This window comes from Homalodisca vitripennis, unplaced genomic scaffold (assembly GCF_021130785.1).
Source record: "Homalodisca vitripennis isolate AUS2020 unplaced genomic scaffold, UT_GWSS_2.1 ScUCBcl_1729;HRSCAF=5714, whole genome shotgun sequence".
NCBI lineage: Eukaryota > Metazoa > Arthropoda > Insecta > Hemiptera > Cicadellidae > Homalodisca > Homalodisca vitripennis.
The window spans coordinates 20,398-44,972 of NW_025777846.1; the positions used below are offsets into that span (position 1 = coordinate 20,398).

The 24,575-nt window shown below is 34.9% G+C and overlaps 1 protein-coding gene across 2 annotated transcripts in view; it reads right to left on the reverse strand.

Annotated features, from left to right (window-relative positions):
• Positions 1–24,575, reverse strand: part of LOC124371603 (irregular chiasm C-roughest protein-like) — a 33,224-nt gene that overhangs the window by 2,482 nt on the left and 6,167 nt on the right. The window contains exons 4-9 of one of the 2 annotated variants that reach the window (XM_046829950.1): positions 24,208–24,460; positions 22,413–22,540; positions 12,974–13,246; positions 12,220–12,361; positions 11,553–11,666; positions 1,899–2,119 (exon numbers count right to left, since the gene is read on the reverse strand). In XM_046829950.1, coding sequence (XP_046685906.1) covers positions 1,899–2,119; positions 11,553–11,666; positions 12,220–12,361; positions 12,974–13,246; positions 22,413–22,540; positions 24,208–24,460 — 1,131 coding nt within the window. Of the gene's footprint in view, positions 1–1,898; positions 2,120–11,552; positions 11,667–12,219; positions 12,362–12,973; positions 13,280–22,412; positions 22,541–24,207; positions 24,461–24,575 lie in introns of both variants that reach the window. The other variant, XM_046829949.1, reaches the window with a different exon arrangement.

The window sequence follows — 24,575 nt, forward strand, 5'->3', positions numbered from 1 at the left end:
TACAACCATGGTTGAGATGTATTACTTCTACAACCACGATTGAGATGTATTACCGCTACAACCAAGATTGAGATGTATTACCGACACAACCAAGATTGAGATGTATTACCGATACAACCACGATTGAGATGCATTACCGATACAACCACGATTGAGATGTATTACCACTACAACCAAGATTGAGATGTATTACCACTACAACCACGATTGAGATGCATTACCGATACAACCATGATTTAGATGTATTACCGCTACAACCATGATTGAGATGTATTACCGCTACTACCAAGATTGAGATGTATTACCGATATAACCACGATTTAGATGTATTACAGCTACTACCACGATTGAGATGGTCGGATGATGACGGTTGTGCTTATCAAAATATACTTGATGATAAAATTCAGGTGGGTTTAAATGTCCTAGACAATTTAACATTATGAGTGAGGCTAACTCATGGTCATTGCCTCACAAAACTAAGCCACTGATTTGTAAGCAAACTTGATTTGATTTTTAATGTTTAATGGTTACAAAGCAGGTATTTATATTATAAATTTGTCAAGAAAAACTAATTCAATGTTTAATTAAACAATATTATTATATGTGTTCAAAGAGTTCAAGGTAGTGTGTGGGAAAAATTGGCTTTCCATGAAAATTGTAGAGAATTTCATAAAGATGTTGAAAAGTTTTTGACTCTGCATTAAAAATTATAAAATTGAAACTTTTTTATTAAGATGTATACAAAATAACGAAAGTATTGTGCAAATACGATGATGTACATCCTCCAGAACATTTCTTCAATATAACTGAATGCTGCTGTGATATTATAACTATAACATTAAGTAGCTGTTGTAATTAAGGAAGAAACCCTAATTAGATACTATGTGACTAATAGTGCAGAGCTACTGTTAAAAAATTGTAAAGGGTCCATACACCCGAAGGGGGTGCATTTTCTGAATAAGTAACAAAGCAGTATTCTTATTTTTATCTCTGTAATACATTCCAGAGAGTAAATTGCTTTTTATAATTCACTCCCGTATTTACCAAAAACTATTGATTATACACTCCCTGTATGTACTAGAATCTATTTATTATACACTGCCTGTAATTACCAGAAACTATTTATTATACACCCCTGTATTTACCAGAAACTATTGATTATACACTCCCTGTATTTACTAGAAACTATTATTATACACTGCCTGTATTTACCAGAAATTATAAATTACACACTCCCTGTATTTATCAGACACTATTGATTACACACTGCCTGTATTTATCAGGGACTATTGATTATACACTCCCTCTATTTACTAGAAACTATTTATTATACACTGCCTGTATTTACTAGAAACTATTTATTATACACTGCCTGTATTTACTAGAAACTATTGATTAAACACTGCCTGTATTTATAAAAAAAACTATTGATTATACACTCCCTGTATTTACCAGAAACTATTGATTATACACTCCCTCTATTTACTAGAAACTATTTATTATACACTGCCTGTATTTACTAGAAACTATTTATTATACACTCCCTGTATTTACCAGAAACTGTTGATTATACACTCCCTGTATTTACCAGACACTATTGATTACACACTGCCTGTATTTACAAAAAAAAACTATTGATTATACACTCCATGTATTTACCAGAAACTATTGATTATACACTCCCTGTATTTACTAGAAACTATTTATTATACACTGCCTGTATTTACCAGAAACTATTGATTATACACTCCTTGTATTTACTAGAAACTATTTATTATACACTGCCTGTATTTACTAGAAACTATTGATTACACACTGCCTGTATTTACAAAAAAACTATTGATTATACACTCCCTGTATTTATCAGAAACTATAAGCAAGTACTCCCGGAAACTCACCAGTTGTTGAGGTGGAAAGCTGTCGGAGAGCTCTGAGGGGGTGTAGCAGTGTGAGTAGCGAGTGTCCAGCGGTACAGGTCCAGCGAGTGGCAGGCCTGCTCGGGGTCCTGCACTCTCACTGCCTGACTCGCTCCCACTGTACTCAAGCTCCAACTTGAGGTCTGAGATGTTCGACGCCAGGTCATTCTCCTTCGGTTGCTTCACTTCCTCGGCCTTCTCAACTGCAGCAAACATTCCCAGTTGTGTCATTACATAAACAGATAAATAAATAATCTGAATCAAAAAATATTTTTTTTCTTTCTAATAGTCATAATAAACTTTTTTTTAATTCAAAGAAACGTTTTTAGGTGTTGATTCTTTTATATAAAATCTCAACCATTGCAAAACATGGTTTCAAAACTAAAGATATTGTAGAATTCGCGAAAACAAAAGTACTTGCTTATATTCCCCATTATTATCAAAGGGTAATAAGAGAAATTAGAAATAATCAAGAACGAAAATAATGTCATCAAAGAAGATAGGATGAAATTGTCTACAAGTTGGCAATCTGTGGTACGGAAGCTATAGTGGTAATAACTGGCCGTGGCTGGTTAAGTTTCAGCCAATCACGATAAAGCCCTGCCCCTCCAAATCGTCTATACAGTAGAACCCCTCATATCCGGCCTCGGTTTTACCGCACCTCGGTTTATCCGGCCACTTCCCGGAAGCCAATATCGAAATTTATTTACCACGGCTTGCAGACGCGCAGTTGCACGCACTAGTCTCCCACGACTCTTGCGTTATTTTTGTGTATCTATTTGTTTACATTTTCCTGTGTTGTCCTCAGTTGAGCTAATAGGTTTAACCTGTAAACAGTTCGTTGATTATTTCCAGTGCGGTTAGTACAGTACAGTACAATTGTTTTGTTTCGTCAAGTGCTGTGTACTGTAGGTTGGTTTATCCGGCCGAATCGTTATCCGGCCAGGGGCTCGGTCCCGTGGTGGCCGGATATGAGGGGTTCTACTGTACAGATAATTACAGATTATTGGCAGTTTCAGTTTAACATTTATTAACTGAAGGTGGCTTTCTACAACGACGTTGAAATATTTCAAGAAATTAATTTTGCAAGCGATGTTTCAATGCGTTGTGAATCAGAAGACGTTGATGTTAATTAGATTCATTATTTTTGCTTCGTGTAATGTTTTCGTGTGCTATTTCAAAAAAGGAAATCATTTAATCAATTTTCAGGAAAAGTTAAAAAAATATCTTTTACTTCAAAGTAAAAACTAAGTCACACTATAAACTAATGATTTTATTCAAAAACGGAATATGTATGAGGTATATAAAGAAAACATAATAGGAATACAGAATACAGAAAGCTTTATTCATGATCATCAAGAACAGAATAGTTGTCAATCAATAATAAAAATAATAAGTTATGAAACATAACATTGAAAGGAAAGAACAAAAATTAACAACAAAAACATTACAAGTCAGGAGTTGAGAATGTCATAAAACTCATCAAGACTGTAGATAGAGTTCTTCACCAGCCACTTGTGTAGTCTTCTTTTTAGAGTTTTAGCGTTGCCGGTCTTGATGGCATCAGGAAGGGAGTTCAGAAGCTTGGTTCCAGCAAATGATGGTTTTTTGGTGAAGAGCGTTGTTCTATGAGCTGGTAGACGGTGAGCTTGAGCCTGTCTAGTGTAGTAGTTGTGCACCTCACTGTTTCTCGGGAAGTTTTGCTTGGAAGCATATATGATGACTTCGATGATGTAAATTGAAGTCACAGTGAGAATGTCGAGTTCAGTAAAAGATTCTCTGCAGCTGTCTCGGGAAGAGAGGTCGGCCATGATTCTTATGGCCCGCTTCTGCAAGATTAGTACCCTCTGGAGATTACCATTTGAAGAACTCCCCCAAAGGATGATTCCATACCGAAGATGGCTCTCAAAGAGAGAGTGGTAGGCTATTTTTAGAGCAGATGTTGTGCCCGTAGCTTTTATCCTTTTGAGAGCAAAGAGAGCAGAGCTGAGCTTTGAGCCAAGGTAATCAATGTGGCAACTCCATGTAAGATTTTGGTCTAATATCATACCTAAATGTTTAAGCTCATCCACTTTTTCTAGATCTGGTGGGCCTGATATGTGGTCTTTATGTCTGCCTAGTGCAAGGAGTTTTGTTTTGGATGGGTTGAAAACAAGGTCGTTATTTAGGCAATATTGTTGGGCTATGCTAACAGATATATACGTGTTGATTTCTAGTGACTCCGCTGTTGAACTGCTGGTGATAAGAACTGTGTCATCTGCGTATGATACAGGATGACTAAAAGCCTCGAGTGTTTTACCTAGATCACTAGTGAATAAAATGAATAGGACGGGTCCCAACACAGATCCTTGCGGAACTCCTCTTCTAACATACTGTGGAAGTGAATGAAGAGCCTTCGTCAAGCCCTTAGCTGTGTGTTTCAGCTCAACTATCTGCTGTCGCCCAGAGAGGTAGCTTTCGAACCATTTCAGGGCTATACCGCTGACACCCAAGGTTCTGATTTTGTATAAAATAAGCTTATGAGACAGTGAGTCAAATGCTTTACTCATATCGAGAAAAACAGTTGTTACAGTATTTTCAGACTCAATATTATCAATTATACACTCAATGAGCTCAGCAAGGGCGGTGATAGTCGATTTGCCCGGGATGAACCCATGTTGTCCTTTTGGCAGCAGATTGTTACGCTGAAGGTGCTCTAACAGTCTCGAGAGAACTATTTTTTCCAAAACTTTTGATACAGTGGGCACAAGGGAGATTGGTCTATAGTTCTTGATGTCATGCTTACTCCCTTGCTTATGCAGTGGATATACCTTTGACATTTTTAATTTTGAGGGAAATAATCCCTGAGTCAGAGACTTGTTGATTACATCCGTTAAGGGTTGGCAGGTTACAGAGCTGCAATACTTCAGTATTTTTGAAGAAATGTCATCATAGCCTGAGGAGGAAGAGGATTTTAGAGAATTTATAGTGTTGAATACTTCCTCATTAGATGTAAGATTGAACATGTTAAGTCCTGTTCCTGTGAAGTTTGAACATAAGTTAACGTCTTTGGCGCTAGGAGCATTGTTATGACCGAGAGTTACTTCTGCAATTGTTGTAAAATAGGTATTAAAATGAATGAACCCTAGATATGGTGTGGGCACAATTACATGCAACAATATTGCTCTCTTAATCTGTGTGACAACATAGACACATGATTACACATGTACATCAAGTGACATCACATGGGACAAGTTCAGTGTTGGTAATAAGACAACTTTTATAACTGAGTAACGCAATGTTTTTGGTACCAATGTAAAGATAAGATTCCAATGTGTCAAAATCAATAGGTTTTGCGCATCAATTCACGTTTGAATGAATAGTGTACATTTTTTAAATTAATAAAATTCTTTTGGCTGAAGTGCTTGAATGTGAATATAATTTGATATTTGGTTGGATGGTTTTCGAAACTGTGATGTAGTCCTGAGTGCTTATAACAACACAAAAGATAGTTTTGCTTTTTCTCTCTATTGCACCAAACTATTTGTTTCTACCGTAATTGTTCTAGTAAGGTAATTTTTCTGCAACACAAATTATTATGAGTCTTCAAATAAAAATTAAAAAGGGAATACTAGAAAAAAACAATTTTTTTTCTTTAAAGCACAATTTTCTATCTATGATCTATGACATTTTTGAAGAATTATACAGTTTTTCTACAGAATCACAATTTTATTTTACTTACACATGTTATTTGTAGTTTATGAATTTATTTAATGAAATTACTGCTGTTAAAAATATTCCACTCATTACTAAATAACTATATACGTGTATTAGTGTATTGTCAACAAATGAAGAACAAAATTTAAATCAAATAGAGAGACTCTATGAACAGTTAGTAGATGCTTCTAACCAACTGGATAAAAGTAAACATGCCAAGTTTGAACTGCAGCAGTTTTATGAAGAGTACGAACAAAACCAAAACCAACTGCTGAATCAACATTTAGATAAAATAAATAGTCTGGAAAAAACAAATCGGGCATTGACTAAACAGTTAAGTGATTTAAAGAATGTATCAAATCAGTTGACAAACTCACAAACTTTTTGTGAAAAGGAAACCCAAACATTCAATAACACACCAGTCTTAAACACATTAACCCCATGTACTAACTCCCTGGAGCAACCAGACTCCCTTTTAACATCCCCATCACTTCTGATTGAACTAGGAAACATTAAAAATAAACAAAATGATATGGAACGTACTCTTAATTCAATTCTGCAGCAATTCCAGGCTGGTGAATGTAAAGCCAAACAAAATACCCCAGTAAAAAAGACAGCTAACATAAAATCATACAAACTTATTCCTCAACCAAACAATAATTTTAGCCACCAGAAAAAGAACAATTTCTTCAGTGTCTCCCTTCAAATGGCTAAGAGTAAACTGAGGACAGAAAAAAACGGCCACTTGACAACTAAGCTCCAATCAGAACTTTCAGTGGGAATCACCCAAACCCCGACAGAAGAACTGTCTCAACCACCATTGACAGGGGAAACCAGCCAAACGACAATTGAGCTGCACTCAAAAGTGACAGGGGGAATCAGTCAAACCCCAACAGAAAAACTCTCTCAACCACCGTTAACAGGGGAAACCAGCCAAATGACAATTGAGCTGCATTCAAAAGTGACAGGGGGAATCAGCCAAACCCCAACAGAAAAACTGCCTCAACCACCATCGACAGGGGAAACTAGCCAAAGGACAATTGAATTGCAGCCGAGAACAACAGGAGGAGGCAGTCAGGTGTTCAGACAAACTTCTTTTTTAGAAATGAGTTACAAGAAGAAGGGGCGGAAGAAAGTGATATATCCTTCCAGGATATTCCACAACCAAAGTCTTCTACTCCGGAAATGGGTAGACAAGTGACAATGGATCATCATAACAACTGTGAGGTTGGGATCAGATCAGACTCCCAAACCACAAAATCCTTGGTCATCTTCCACCAAAATGCTGACCGAATAAGTAACAAAATAGACCGCTTCAATCACCTTCTCTATTCTCTGAATCCCCATGTAGTTGTAATTACAGAGCACGGCCAAAACTTTGACAAAATGTGTAACACTCGTTTAATCAACTATGAGTTGGTTTCTTCTTTTTGCAGGGAGGACAATATAAAGGGTGGAGTAGCCATCTTTAAGCACAAAACATTGGATAGCGAAATACATGGAATAAACATTGAACATCACAGCATCCCTTTGGTATGTGAAATGTCTGCAGTTACAGTCCAACTTACTAAAAAATTCAGTGTATTCATACTGGGAATATATAGACCCCCCACCAACAGCAACCAAGCTATCACGCAAGCCCTTCAAGTCATCACGAATGTGCTAGATACACTCCCATCTCAAAACTGCATAAAGGTGATGATTGGTGATATTAACATCGACTTGTTGAAGCAAACTCCTGAAGGCAGTCTGCTGAATGAGCTTTTACTTTCATACAACATGGAAAGGTTACCCCTACCACCAACAAGAGTCACGCAGAATACACGCTCTTCAATTGACGCCGTATGTGTTGACAGTGGAAATATTCAGAACATGGATGTGGAGATTCTCAACACTGGCATTTCTGACCATACTGGCCAATTATGCAAACTAAACCTTCCAGTTAGAAAGAAAACTTCATCATCGTCAGTCAGACGACATCTCAATAATCGTAGCCTCAACAACCTAAAACACTGCCTGGCGGAAGAAAATTGGGACACTGTATTCAAAACAGAAGATGCCAACGAAGCTTACAATAATTTTCTTTCGATTATTACAGCAGCTCTAGATAAGGTTTGTCCCCTAAAAAAATCGAGAATTAATAACAACTTTAAGACTATACCACTCTGTGATGCAGAAGCAAGAGCACTCAAACAACAGTTTCTTGAGGCTGAAGAAAAATTTATCATGAGTGGAAAAGAAGAAGACAAACAAACTGCTGCCCAGCACAAAAGAACCTACGATAACAAACTGAAATCTATCAGACGCAACTTCAGTGCTCAGCATATTAATAACTCCACAAACAAATCCAAAGCCATTTGGAACACTATCAACAATGAGAGACACCTGAAAAAGACAAAATCAGCAGGAAATCTGGATCATCTCAAAATTTCTGGAAATATGGTAGAAGACCCGACTTTAATATCTAACTATTTTAATGAGCATTTTGCCACCATAGCAGAAAAAACACTAAATAAAGGTCCTTCGAGATCCTCTGGAGGTCCATCACCCGCAACTCAAAACACACCTCTTTACATCCAATCTCCACTTGTAGTACTCAAGCCGACTTCTCCAAAAGAACTAAGCGATGTCCTAAATGGCCTGAAAGTAAAACCATCTGCTGGTTTAGATGAGATATCATCAAGCATTGTAAAGGTCTGTAAAAGTGAGTTGTTTCTCCCACTAGTACATGTTACCAATCTGTCCCTACAAAGTGGAGAGTTTCCCAAGAAAATGAAATTCGCCAAAGTCATTCCACTGCATAAGAACGGAAGCAAACACAGTGTTGAAAATTATAGGCCGATATCGCTCATTTCAACATTTTCAAAGATTATAGAAAAAATTGTCCTGATAAGAATCTTTGAGCACCTTAACAACAACAATATCTTGACAACGAGTCAACATGGCTTCCTTCACAAGAAATCAACTCAGACAGCTCTTGTTGACATGGTAGAACACATAGTGGATAGCATGGATGAAGGCAAAAATGTCATTGGTATGTTTATGGACTTGAGTAAGGCCTTTGATTGTCTCGGCCATGACCTAATACTTGATAAACTGAGATTTCTTGGATTTCGGGATGATCCAATGAAGTGGTTTAAGAGTTACCTCAGTGATCGTGAGCAGCTTGTGGAGATCAGACAGATGGTGAATGGTCTTGAGACTAAGACTAGGTCTAGCCTCCTACCAGTGAAAAGAGGTGTTCCACAAGGGTCGGTCCTTGGCCCGATTCTTTTCATTTTATATACGAATGACCTGCCTCAGTACATTGAGCCTTTAAGCCACACAGTTATGTATGCTGACGATTCGGTTTTGTTAACAGCGCACAAATCTTTAGAAACCCTTGAAGTAAATTCTTTTATAGCTGTAAACCTTGCCATTGAATACTGCCAGAGCAATGACTTAGTCTTCAATGAATCAAAGACTACCCAAATCATCTTTGGAAGCAAGAAACAAGAAGTCTCAGCTTTGCCTGACTTCCAGGCGGTAAGAGCGACAAAACATCTTGGAGTAATCATTGATGACTCGCTGAACTGGCAGGACCACATAGATTCCCTCTGCAAGAAACTCAGCAGTGCCCTATTCGCCCTCAGAAGAACGCAAGCAGTTAGCACGCCTGAAGCAGTTTTAACTGCCTACCATGCCCTTTTTGAGAGAAATATGAGGTATGGTATAATGGCGTGGGGTGCGTCTTCCCAACACAACTTAGAACGTGTGCTCGTTCTTCAGAAGAAAGCAGTGAGGCTGTTATCTGGGCTGGGATGGAGAGACAGCTGCAGAGGACATTTCAAGGAGCTGAAGTTGATGACAGTTGTGGGTTTCTACATCTACGAAGTCATCGTCCTGGCGACTTCAAATCAGCAGACTCGACATCAAGACCTGCATGGGTATAATACCAGAAATGCCCAAAACTTTAGCCTTCCTGCTCATCATCGGACACTTTTTGAAAAAAAACCATCATATGCAGGGGCAAAATTCTACAACATCCTGCCTCAAGTCATCAAGAGTGAGAACCCCAGAACGCTAAAGCTTCATCTCACCAGGTGGCTTCTTGAAAACCCTTTCTACAGTGTGAATGAGTTTTTGAACTGGCAACACTTTCATCACTAATCATGGATTCAAAACCGAAATTGATTTGTGAAGCAAGAAAATTGTTGTAATTAATTGTATTAATTTGTAACGCCGTTTCAGGTCTTTGTGATTTTGAAATAAAGCTCTCTCTCTCTCTCTCTCTCTTAGTTCCTTAAGAAATTATGGTCATTGTATATCTTGGATTTTCAAAAATATTTATTCTACCATCCCTAAATAGGGGAGGTTAAACCTAAAAATTGAGTGAATGTTTTTTCTATTATTTACAATTTTATACATTATCATTTAAATATACAATTCCTGACAAAAAACTAGACAGGTAAAAATTATTAAACATGCTGTGGAGTGTGTGCTTGTGGTACGTGTGCAACGCCATTGTTGTCTCTTGGTGGTTGGTATGTGTACAGTGCGTACACACGTGGCACATGGACATGCTCTCACACTTCCAGCTCGTGCCTTGTTCCCTCATCGGTTCTAATATCACCACTCTCAGTTACTAACATAATCAGTATTCATTTTTATTTTCTTTGGCCAAACTTAGCGGTATTATTTTATCTTGAAATAAGACAATTAGTATTATTGTGGCAAAGTTTTTAATATGAAGTGGAAAATATATTTTAATTGCTGCAAAATTTTAAGTATATTTGTCAACTGTATGTACTTAGTGGGAATATTTCCTGAAAATTTCATTTAAAAAAAGATGAAAATGTCTTAGAAACGTACTTTGTAAGAGAGCATCTACGAAGTAAACAATATAAGTACGTACAAAACCCATAATTTTATATAGCCAATTTTAAGTACTAACAGAACAAAATAGGAGTCAGGTTACAAATAAAAAACCTATTTATGACAAAATCCCTTAAAAAGTAAATGTAAAGGATGTCTTATTTTACCAGGTGAGGTTGGGGCTAAGAAGTCTTCTCTAAAAGTTAACCGGAGGACCAAAGGCTTAAAGGTTAAGGCCTGAGGTAAAATGGAATTTGCATTGTTCTAGCAGCTATACTTATTTAGTAATTTAGGAAAGTACGCAATTTACCAGCTTGTATCATGTATAGAATTAATTTTATTCTGATGTCCCTTGTCTCTCCTACAATTTATAACTTGATAAGTAAACTTGTGCTGAGGTGTCTTATAATTCCCTAATTCTTAATTTTATTAAATACTGTATCATTATTGTTTAACTTATTAATTTAACATGTAAATACATTAATTCAAGAAAAAATTAGAGTATTATTATTATTAAATGTGATGCGGATATATGTAAAAAATAGCCAATACAAATTGACACAGTTTTGCTAGTAGGGTACTAATGAGAAAAGACAAATTTGCATGTTAGTAAAATAAAATTCATAAATTATGAATGTACGAGCATGTTTGGGGATCAGCGTTTATTCTGTGTTGTGGTCTACTAAAAATTTTATTGGTTCTAAGATGATTATTAATTTTCATTATGTCTGGATAATTGGAAAATAAAGACTGTGTCTGGATATTATTATATTATACTGTACAATATTGAAATATACTATTATCATGTTGTATTGTTATAATTATTTGTATTGAAACATTTGTATTTTAGACAAGAAAAACATTGACATCATCAGACCAACTGATTCCGGGTATGAAAAAACCAAATAAATAAAATATCACTCACTAACCGTATTATTTATGACTAGAAAAGTTATTCAATGAATTAAGTTCCATAATTTACCAACGTGTACCTGATAGAAGTGTACAATTGTGTTAAGCACGCAACGTTATAACGTTATAGTCAGATAACGTAACGTTTGTGTGGAAACAAGAAACGTAACGTACCTTGTGGCTTTGCAACTCTGGTCCGCTGACAGAGAATGAGTACAGTGGTCACTGCTACGAACACCACAATACCTCCCATAACTCCGATGAGGGTGGAATGTAGAGGGAAACTTTCTAAAACAAAAAAGTAAAAAAAAGATTTATTATTGTTACTCACAATGCTGAAATATCAATCGATGATATATTTTTCTAAATATTATATTAACAAAAACTATTTTTTACAATATTTTCTAAAATGTGTTGGGTTTTTATTTGTTTTCTTAATGTTACTGTTCTTAAATTTAAGGAATTACAAAATCAACAGCATTCATAACACTTAATGGTCGGTTGGAAATTCAAAAACTGTAAAGTTTTTCAGGATCAAGACAAAACACTTTTTATGGAAATTCATTTTTGTAACACATTTTGAAGTCAAACTTAGTGCGTAGCTAGGCAGTGTAGACTCAACTCGATGATATAAACCAAAATTGAACCCTCCTGGGAAAGAACAGCACTTAAACATGAAATAAAATGATTCTTAAGATCCAAGGGGAATTATCAAGACAATTACATGCACATTTTAACCATGTCAGCAAGCCTACAACTCTAGACTGCAAGAACAAAGAGTTTTTTGTTATAACTCCCTAAAGGACCTCTTTCTGCAAATTCTTATTCATCTAATAGTTACTTTGGGCCTTGAGAGTGATCTCGACGATGTCGCTGCCGTAAGGGTTGGACACAGTGCAGTTGTAGATCCCGAAATGCTCTTGTCTTGAGTCCCGGATGATTAGAGTGCTCTTGATCCCTTCTGTTATCTGGTCCTCCAGCACCTGTGGATAAGAATTTAGTAACGAGTTAGGTTATAGTTACTCAATGGAAAATTAAAGGGAAATTCATGCAAACAAAACGATACTGCTGCATCTAATTCTTATAAAAAGTACTAATGAAGTTTGGCAAAACAATCTTTTTGAGAATTAAAATTGTGTTCTATTTATTGGTCACTGATACATGTTTTTTTTTGAGGGAGAGGCAGAAAAAAAATGCTTTATTTGGCCAGCTGTAGTGTGGTACTCCTGTAGGCGGTGGGATGGAACCCACGGGTTACTCACTGAAACCTCCTCTACTCCTTAGGGATGTAACCTGGGATTGTTTTTCACATTACTTCAGACTAGACCTAAATTTGGCTTACGCTCATATGGCTCTCTCCATTTCAATCTGTGTAATCAATTGGTCTGGCCTGCTCTCGGTTTAGTTCAGTCTTCTTTTTGAAAAGAACAAAATATCTCTAAAACATCACTGTTTAATAACTTAAAAAAAATTAGATTAAAATAAACAATCTTCAAAACATCAAGACGAACGTAATAGATTGTTTCCATTACGTGTTGTGATATGTTTAGTACGTACAATACGATGGTTGTATTCATCAGAAGACAGTAACTTACAGAATAAGCCAGATCCGAGCCAACATCTTCACCCTTGAAACTCCAGACAACCTTCTGCGGAGTGGGGATGGAGAAGGCAGAGCATTCCAGCCTGATATTGTCTCCTGGGATGCCATACTGTGTCCTATGCGATACTATGGTAGGTGGACCCTTCATGTAGATGGTGGCCTCAGCCCGGACGTCAGGGAACCCCGGGACGGTGGCTCTGCAGAAGTAGCGGCCCGCCGTGTCGGGAGCGACGTTCACAGTGAGGTTGGGGGACGTGCTCACCACCTGTTCCCACGTTAACGTTAGTACATTGCCTCGCTGTTGGAGAACAACACAATCGCTTAGACAGGAGCAGAGAAGAGACAGAATATAACAAAAGGGGAGGAAGGAAATGGGGAACTTGACAGAAGGGATGCTAACAATGGGAAGAGAAAAATGTATAGTAGCTAATGTAAGAGAAACCTGCTTTATTTTGATTATTAAACTTTTTTGACAGTTGAAACTATTATAGTACATCAAAGTGATGTGAGTTTAAATCTCACTAAAGTCAACTACTGTGCTATTTGAAAATACAATGTAACTCAAATATAACAAGGAATTCTCTTTTCACAGCTGATATACTGAGTAAAGCCAAGCACAGTAACACGAGTTCTGTTGGGTATTAAATTTTGGTAGGAGATACACATTCCTGAGTCTTTAATAATTTTATTTTGGTCTCCAACCAACCACAGATTATACACACAATTTGTTGTGACAAAGGCTTTTTCATGTTTTTAACAAACAAATGCAATAAGTTGTACGGAATTATTATTGACAACACTGCTTTGGGAATAAGACGTAATTCTCAATTCTGCCTATGGTTGGGCAAAAAATTTAGATTGCAGTGCATTTAATTCCAAATTCCAGTAATTTGTATATTTTTGTACAGTTTTTAAAACTTTATTAGTGAGTTGAATTTCTGAGAAGTATACAGTGGTGTGATGTGTTTTGTACATTTCAAAAATCCTGTTAATTTGTGTATAAAAATGTTTACTGCACTAAGATATTTCTCCCTTGAGTGTACAATAGCTATTAAGTGAAGCTGACAAATTCAAAACGGCAAAAATTGGTTCTATTGGAAAATGACATAAAGGCGGGACGTAGAGATCTTTTAGATAGGTGTGTTGAAGTGCATCTCACAGAAAAGCAACGCATATGACTAACACAGTTTATAGACATAAATATGAGTAGAAAATTCACCATAGGCATCCACAGAGAAATATGGAATAAATAAAGTAATTTATGACCTTATTAACTTTCTAGCCCTGACAATATTACTGTATGGTAAATGTGATTCTTAGCATTCATCAGATCTTTGCTATCAGGATCTGTCATCCATCATAAGTACCAGATCTACAAACACAGCACTTGTAGAATCATAATAAATGATCTAGATATGGGAAACGCTGGTTCCAGTATATTTTAGGGCCTGAGCAAAGCTTCTAACTTCTGTTTAGGATATGACTTAATTCTGTAAAGCTTTGGAAGTGACCAGTGTGGCAGCATAGTGAATTAAGGTAAACCACAATGGAGGAACAAGAATTGAGTTATATCTGAGAGAGGTGTTCCCAAAGGCTCTGTCCTAGGACCAGTCTTGTTTATGTTCTTCATCCTTATCTTTCAATATATATTCAAGACTTCAGTCAGACAGAATGTTTGCTGATGATACTGTTTTATTGAAAATTAAAAGTTTGATACCCATGAACATTGCTCAGGAATACTACTAGTATAAAAACAAAATAGTTTCAATGATATAAGAGAAAACTAACGGCATTGCCAGATCTACAACAAGTGTCCCCAACAGAACATCTTAGTTTTATTTTATATGACTGCTTGTCTAGGATTATTCATGTGGAATTTGTTATAATGAGAAGAACAAGAACGATTTCCAATTTGGTCGCAGTTAAATTAGCATATTATGCTTTGTTTTAATGTGTGAGCTATGTAATAGTGGTTTGAGGGGAGAGTATTAATTGTACAAAAGGGTGGTATAAGCATATTATCTGGAACTATACCAAGAGATTTTATATATATATATATTTTGTAAGCGTACAGGAAAACTTACCAAGATTTAAACATAAGCATCATTACTGCACAAGATACTCATATTTGTCCATGGTATTACATTCTGGCATTCTATACTGAAGCAGGATTCTTCAATGCCCTAGTAACAAGTCTGAAGAAGAAACTAAACATCTGTTTCACTGTCAAAGCTTTTTAACCACTGACAAATATTTAATTACAAACTGTGACAGAACTGAATTTTAATTATTTCCATTTTTTTATATTGTACCAACGTTATGTATTGTGACAATTTGTCAGAAATTACATGATACTTCCAAATGCTACAGTTAATATATGTTGAATTTTAATACTTAATTTTACAGTGTTAATCCCTTTGATTTAATTTATGGTTGTACTTTTCAAAGTGGAATGAGGGAATGGTACTGGACGTATCCCCACTCTACATTCCTCACCGTTGAAACTGATTCTGTTTATCAGTTAGCTTCATTCAGTACATCAACCAGGAAACTAAGTTCTTATTTATATTTGAATAACTTACATTCAACTTAGGTTCTATGTGACAGTAAATCTAATTAAGTTATTTTCAAAAATTGTTAATAGTGAGACATTTATTATGTTAAGACAACATAAGATGAAATAAGACAAAACAAATTACAATAGAGATAAAGAGAAAACCTAACAGCACTGCCAAACCCAGGAGTGTTCACTGCTAACCGGTTTATACCTTACAGTTGAACCCACATTGGGGACAGCAAAATCCGATGTGTCACTTAAATTCGAGCAACTTATGGATGTCCAGAAGCGGCACATCACTACAAATATCGAGATTCTGGGATGCTAGAGTAGTTAGATAGATCTAGTCTACTGCGGGAGATGACTGTTGGGGTTGGTGGGGTTTCCTAAGTGTCAAAGGTTCTTCCAGTCTAGACATAAGGGTGTGCCACCCCCTGCCTGCTTTGACTGGAGAGATTGGTTCAGAGCTGGCTTCCACTTCTTCCGAGTGGACATGACTTGAGATTAATGCCCTAAATTCTTTCTAGTGGATCTCGACAGGAGGTGGCCCCTACTCTCAACCTTACCCATCCTGAATATGCTGCCACTCCGGAAGCAGCACAAAGATCCTTTTAGTACTTCATGCAATTTCTAAGCTTCTTGTTGGTTAAATTACATAAGACTACTTGTATTGGACCAACCACGTGAAGGGCCAAGAATTAATGTGGAATTTCTGATGGATAGTATAATGAGTTCATAATTTGTGTACAACAGGAAAGGTTTCATTGAACCTGAATAGTTGAGTGATTTCCTGTTTGAAACTGATGCAGTTACTCCAATTAATACACCTGTACAATGAGTAGTCAAGGTCATCCAGATCAACAGCTGTTTGTTGGGATTGTCTGCTGAATACATCTGATAAGAGTATCAATTTAAATTGATTAGAATAAAAGTAATATTTAACTGAGAACCTCAAGCGTTATTTACATCATTATTTTTATTTTAATAAAATCAATTTTGAATATAAAGATATATAAGGATAAAACAGTTAAAAAAGAAGAAGAAAAAAAAATAATACCTGCATAAAATTTTCTCTAAATTTTAATTGATTGGTAATATTATATTACATAATAAAATATGATGAGAAATTAATAATATTTGTTTAACACGAACTCTTTTTTATGTTGACATAAAATTAATTAAATTAACAAAACTTGGAAAAAATATTAAAAATGGATGCAAGTAAATTCCATGAAGGTGATTTTGTCTTTACCAAAATAAGGGGCCATGCAGCCTGGCCTGCTATAATACAAACTGTTGGAAAAAAGGGAAATATGTCCATATTTCATGTTATGTTCTATAAAACTAAAGAAACGGGCAAATGTCGTTTAAGTGAATTGACTCATTATAGAGAAAGCAAACAACAATTTTCAAAGGGAAAAATTATGAATAACAAAGATTTTTGTTTAGCAATAAAAGAGATTGAGGAGGAAATCAATAAAAAACAAAAAATGAGAGTTTCTATAAGTAATAATAGTGCATCTATACGGTGCTCAACTCCTGTTCTCCAAAGCTCTATAAACCTATCTAATGTAGGAAGGGACGAAATAAATTTTGAAGATAAGGCTGTTAACACTCCTAGATATATGGATCTGAATTTTCAAGTAGAAGCTTTGACTGAAAAAATGTATAAGCTTAGAACAAAGTATTATAGAAAAAGATGAAATAATTAGTTTGAAAACGAATGAAATATCTTCTATGCTACAAGAGGAACATAATACAAAAGACTTTCAAACCCAAATCCTAATACGGGAACTCAAAGAAACTAAAATAGAAAATGAAAACCTAAAAACTGTTATAGCTATGATGCAAAAGGATTATACTGACCTAGAAAACAAATTTAAAAATACAAGAGAAAATACACTTAAATGTTTAAACTGCTTTCTATGCTTAGATCAAGTCAGGACTAATTCTAATCTTTCAATGAATTGGCAAAAACCTACACATACATCAAAAGTTCAAATGGAAAAACATGGTTCCACAATTTATTGCCAAAACAGTTTTGAGGTTCTGTCTGAGGACAATAGTGAAGAGGAAGAAGAATTCAGCAACACTCCTGATACCATAAAATCCCTTAGTAAAAGAACCAAAAATGTAAGTAATACCAGGAAAATAAACATATTGAAGAAAATCTCTGCACATACTCATGTATCTCTGGCTGCAAAATCCAAATTACTAATAATGGCTGATAGCCATGGGACAAATCTCAGTAATCTAGTGCAGCAAAAGACAAACTTAAATGTAACTGCAGTTGTGAGGCCAGGTGCAAAGATAAATGGGCTAATTAAAGAAGTAGAGGAACTTTCAAGTGGTTTCAATGAAGATGATTTTATTCTTGTAATAGGAGGCACAAACAATGTTGAAAGCACTGGAAAAAAGCATATCTTGGAAGAGTTTGGAAGGTTAATGGAATGTACAAAGAAAACAAATCTCATTGTTGCGACCTTGCCTATGCGTCATGACAAGCCAGAATTAGACAGTAAAATTGATACAATAAATACGGAACTAACTACCAAGATTTCAAATACGGACACAAACATTAGACTACTAGAACTTCATCTATTACCACGTCATCTATATACCAACCATGGTATGCACTACAACAAAAGAGGAAAAAGAAAAATTGCTGAAGAAGTTTTGAGAGCACTGCAATACTCTCGCTCCACTCTGACTGCAACTACGACTCCACAAGTTGTAAGTGAATCTCGGCCCTCCCATTCTCCTCCAAACACTGACTACCCTGCTGGAATTGGACTAGTAACCCCTTCAACTGCACCACGCATTCCTGCTATAATTTGTAGTCCTAATCTAGATAGTGATAAGAGTTTTTTAGAAAATGTAGAAACGTCAATGAAGGAAATCTAATATCTGGAAAAAAGATAAACAGTAGTATAAAAATAAAGGATAATAAAAGTCCCGCTGTGCTACATTACAACATACAAGGTGTTAAGAGCAAAATTGATGAACTAGAGTTGTTAATAACAAACTGTAAATATGATGTACAAATAATTTGCCTTAATGAACACAACATAAAAAATTCTAATCAAACTTTTTAAAATAAATTAAATGGTTTTAAATTAACTGACGGATTTTTTAGAAATAGATCTAGGGGAGGGTCTTGCATTCTAATTAAAAACCATTTACAGGGTACTCCTAGACCGTATCTCTCAATCCTAAATGAAGAGTTCATCTTTGAAGGATCATTTACAGAAATCAAATTTCTGAATTGTTTAATTGTGGCAATATACAGAACACCAGGCTACTCAATGACTAACCTCTTTATACATAAATTAAAACTTGTAATGCAAATACTTGAAAAGGACTCAAAAACAAAATTTGTAGCTATTGCTTCAGACTTTAATATTAATTTGTTACAAAATGATAAATTTTCAGAATCATTTCAGGATTTAGCAAAACAATTTGGATATAAGATAAATAATAGAGAACCAACTCGAATAACTGATACAACAATGAGTTGTATAGATAACATATTAACCAGTTTAAAATTGGGGCAGTAGCAGTGTTCTCAACACAGATCCTGGCCTCTCAGACCATAATGTACTTATCGTTTCCTTACCATACTCAAACAATTCTCAAAATTATAAAAAACCAACAAAAAATATCAGAATATATAATGGAGACAATTCATTTTGTTTCTTAATAAACTTAGACCGCGAAATGAATGAATTCCATTTCCTAGATTGTGTAGAAGCAAATTATAAGTGTTTTCTCCATAAATTTATATCTTGTATGAATGAGGCTTTTCCTTTAAAGACTGTTAAAGTAAATAATATGAAAGAAATAAAATGGATTACGGAAGGTATAAAAATGTCTGCTAAGAGAAAAAGAGAGTTACATGTCATAGCCAAAACAAACAAAGATCCAAAATTCCAAAACTATGTTAAGAACTACAAAAAGTGTTTTAAAAAAGTAGTAAACAAAGCAAAAATTATAGCAAATGAAAAGTTTATAATCAATGCAAAAAATAAGTCAAAAGCCACTTGGGCCATTGTGAAAAAAGAGCTAGGAGTACAATGTAGCAGGGATGACAAAATCATTTTAAGCATTAATGGCGATGAGATAAGAAACCCCCGTGCACTTGCTGAACAGTTTAATGCCCATTTTGCTAACGTTGTTGATACGTTACATATACCAAAAACAGTACAAACACATAACATTAATGCTAGATCAGTAAACAAACTACCAGAATTAGATTTTCTTCATTTTGCATCAGTTACTGAGGTAGAAAAGATAATTCTTGGTTTAAACAATAGTAAGGCATGTGGCTGGGATGGCATACCCATATCTTTACTGAAACTTTCGTCCAAAATAATAAGCCCAATATTGACCAGGATAATAAACCAGTCATTCCTCTTAGGACATTTCCCAGATAAACTAAAGTTGTCTGAAATCATACCTGTATATAAAAAGAAAGACTCCCCTAAGGACATCTCAAACTATTGACCTATCTCTTTATTGAGCAACATTTCAAAAGTCTTTGAAAAGGCAGTACATTCTAGATTAACAAAATTTTTAGAAAGAAACAAATTAATATGTGATGAGCAGTATGGTTTCAGAAAGAACAGAAATACAGAGTTAGCTATGGTTTCGTTTGTAAATAGTGTTTCAACTTCCTTGGATCAGTCAAAGTATACCGCAGGTATATTTTGTGACTTATCAAAAGCCTTTGATTGCGTAAATCATAAATTGCTCCTCTCAAAATTATATCAAATTGGAATTAGGGGTCTAGCTTTGGATTATCTGCAATCATATCTAAATAACAGGAAACAAAGAACCATTATCAATGAGAATTCGCATAGAGTCACATCAGATTGGGAAAATATTCTTTATGGTGTCCCTCAAGGCTCTATTTTAGGGCCTACCTTTTTCTTATATATATTAATAATTTACCAATCGACATACCAAACAAACAATTTATTTTATTTGCAGATGATACAAATGTTCTTATTACAGAAAAAAACTTTTTCAATATGGAGGAATCTATAACAAGAACTCTTCAGTTGTTAGAAAATTGGTTTAATTCCACTGGACTTCTGTTAAATCAAACTAAAACCAATATAATAAATTTCAGACCTAGTAACAATGGTAATAGCTTCTTAGAAAATTCTGGATTAAATCTAGTGGACTCTCACAAATTTTTAGGTATCAAAATTGACAAAAACTTAAATTGGAAATGCCATATAAACCACCTTGTAAACAAATTGAGTTCGTTCCGATTTGCAATGAAGATTTTGGTAGAATCCATATCTATAAACACATGTAAAATTGTATACTTTGCATATATTCAGTCAATTCTTAAGTATGGTATAGTAATATGGGGATCATCTCCTGATTTTGAAAAAGTTTTCATGGCACAAAAAGCAGTGGTAAGAGCAATGATGGGAGCAAACTTCAGAGAAAGCTGCCGTCCTATATTTAAAAAAGCAAAAATACTTACACTGCCATGTTTATACATACTGGACATTTTAAATCTGGTCCACAAACATCCAAATCTTTATAGTTCATACACACACCAGCATACCTATAACACCAGACATAAGGATCTTTTGTTGTTTCCAATTCATAAAACTACCTTATTAGAGAAAAGTCCTTTATATATGGGTATTCGTGTGTACAATAGTTTGCCAACACCATTAAAACATCTTGAAGAAGCTCAATTTCATAAATGTATTAAAGAAATATTATTGAAAAAAGCCTATTATAGTACAGATGAGATATTAAATGACAAGACAATTATATTTTAAATAAATAAATTTATATAAACATCCCAGAACATGCATAAGCATAATAAGTGTGTATGTTGAATACTTCTGTCTTACTTTTAGGAAATTTCACTGTTTTACTTTTAAATTTAACATTGTTTATTAAATTATGACAATGCACCTGTTTGTATTACAAATTGTAATAATGTTCAAATGTAATGTGCAATAAAGACTTTGACTTTGACTTTGATAGACAGACAGACTGCTCTTTGATCTTTTGAAATAAAAATCAACAGAATTCCTGTTTAAGTCTCAAAAAAATCACACAGATGGACAGACAGACAGACGGACAAGGCTGTGCTGAGTCCTTAATAGTATTGACATTGTGAAATAAACATAATGGCTTTTTATCTATTACTTTTAAATTAAACATTTTCATATAGACATATTCATCTACTGTTAATACACAGAGATGTAACCTGAGCTTCACCATTCGTAATGCAAGTTGTATCACAATTATATGAAGGCAAGTAACCTTTTGCATTTTCAAACATACCCAAAAGCTGTTCAGAGTCTAGTCCAGGCATGGTCACTGCAAAGAATGCAAGTCAAGAGTACGAGAAACACAATCACACATCACCCCGACACGTATGAAAATGCCTTTTCTTTCCCTTCTTTTCTTCTTTCTGTTCTTTATTTTTGTATGCACTGATACCTCTCCCACCTGAAGAAGAGGATGGATGCTAAACCTTGAAACGTGTAACCTTTTGTAACCGTAAATGTCCGAAAACCTGTTATCCTGTATTACACTGTTATGAATTTAACAGAATATTTTAATTCTTTTCAAGGGGAAACATTTCCAAAACTTAAAAAAAGTAACTGATGTGACACGCCTGATGTAAGTAAAAGTCATACAAATTTTGAAGTGATTATGGCTATTAGTGGATTTAATTAATATTTACCCATGAGCCACCAATAGTGCACACGTATTAGTAAATATTTTTTAGTAGGCCTAACTGAAATATTGCTTGCTAATAACATTTCAGCAAATCCTACATGTGTTAGTGACTGTTAAGTTAGTAACACAGAAAAGGAAATAAAGAGGCAATCACCCTGCCTGAGTCCTCGTGTATCCAGACAATGTTGGGAGCAGGATTGCCGTCCACGTCACACGTGAGCGTGACTGATGCTCCGACGTCGGCCTGGACACTGTAGGGCTTGATTCTGAACCTCGGACCATCTGCAAGCAATCATATTGTGGTGGCATTCTGGAGAAATTACCATTACCACAGAGAAGAAAAATATATGACACAACGTTTAAATCTAGATAAAATTGTTGATCTTAAATTTATTTTTTGTAATAGCGTAAATAATTTTAAATCCATATCCCTCTCCCTCTTGGCAAGACTCTTTATTTTTAAAAAACAGGCTGTCAGAATAATTTGTAATATTCCTTCCCGTGAACATGGTAAACCATATTTTATCAAACTTGGAGTTCTTACACTGCCATCTATGTATATTTTACCTGTTTAGTTGTTTGTGAAAAGTAATATAGGTACTTTTCAGGATTATACTGCTGTATATAATCATACCACTAGGAACAAACATAGGCTAATCAATGATAGGTGTACATACAGCTTGACCCAGAAGAGCTATCAGTATCTGGGTATTTTACCATGTAACATTCAGGTTCTATCTTTGAACTTATTCAAGCATTGTATTAAAAAAATACTATTACAGAACTGTATCTACAGTGTAGAAGAATTTTTAGGCTTACATGACTATGTCTAAAAATAATGTAGCCTAATTTGAAATCTTTTGACCTTTATCGTACATTGTTAAAATAATGTGAGTAACAATTAAAGCTTGATTGATTGATATGTCCTTATCTACTACTTGTAAATATACTTCTATCTTTGTGTAGTAACACATATTAAAATGTTGCACAAGCTAATAAGTTTGTAAGAATCATTAAAAAATAGTTAACAAAATTCTTCTGAAACATGTTGGTGCATTAATTGAGTTACTAAACATTATTTTTATGATGCATCTGGTTAGTTTTAGATATGGTCTAATTTTTATTACTCAACTACCATAATATTTAAGTCCACATTAAAAAGTTAATTTGTTTGTTTGAGTCTATGCGAGACAATTACTGAATTACTGTAATATTTATACAAAGATAAATGAAATTCTGCTAAAAGGTGAAACACTGCAAAGATATTGAAGTTAAAAATGTATGCATCTTAATTACAGCCATTAGATAATGAGTCGTATTTAATCTTGTATGATACAGTTCTTTTCAAAACCTCATACATTATTAATGGGATAAAGACTTCTTGTGACTGTGCATTGTTAATCAGGAGATAATTGTTTGGCACACGATTACTGCGACTTGTTGGATTTCATTTTCATAAGGCTGTAATTTATAAAAATACCAAGTTTAGAATGTTAAACTTGCTTAGGATAAATAGAATTGCAAATGTGTGCCATTGTAAATTTATTTTAAACTATTCACAAAAAAGTATGTCATTTATCTTGTTATCCTTCCAAATCATTAATGATCAGAATTCAACAATAATTCATGGAAATTAAAATAACTACTCTGTCATAGTAGTTTAAAATAGAATGTACAGATCGATAAACTCAATTTTTGTAACAGCGTATAATTAAATCATTGAATGTCTCCAAGACAAACATCAAAATCAACAAGTGTTTTTAAAGTATCAAATAAAAACAAAAGTCTATGTATATATCACAAAAAACTGTAAAAATGTAAAAAAATTGTAAAAAATGTGTACATATAAAAAGAAGTTTCTGAGTCCTAGATATATGAAAGTATTGCAGGTATTCCCTGATTACTGAATTGCCTCTGTGTAGAATAAAAGAACGGAAGGTTTTGCTTACATCCAACGTCCAAGGTCTCGGACTCCTCGCTCTTGCCGACCAAGTTGTGCACCTCACATCTGACCACGGACTTGTGGTGTGCCTGGGAGATGTTCTTGAGCACCAGTTCCGTGGTAGGGTCGTCGAGCACCAGCTGGTTGTTGACGAACCAACGGTAGGTGATGTCGGGAGGGTTAGCTGTGGCCGAACACATCAGTCTGACGTCCTGCCCCTCCACAAGTCTGGAGCCGTTCCCCACTATGTACACTCGCACCTGGTCATCAAAGTTTTGTATACTTCTATACCTTTGTATAAAATTGTACGCTTTCATTCCGATTCAGTTGTGAAGTAATGGATACAATACACTGTCCTGTACTAACCGTAAGTAC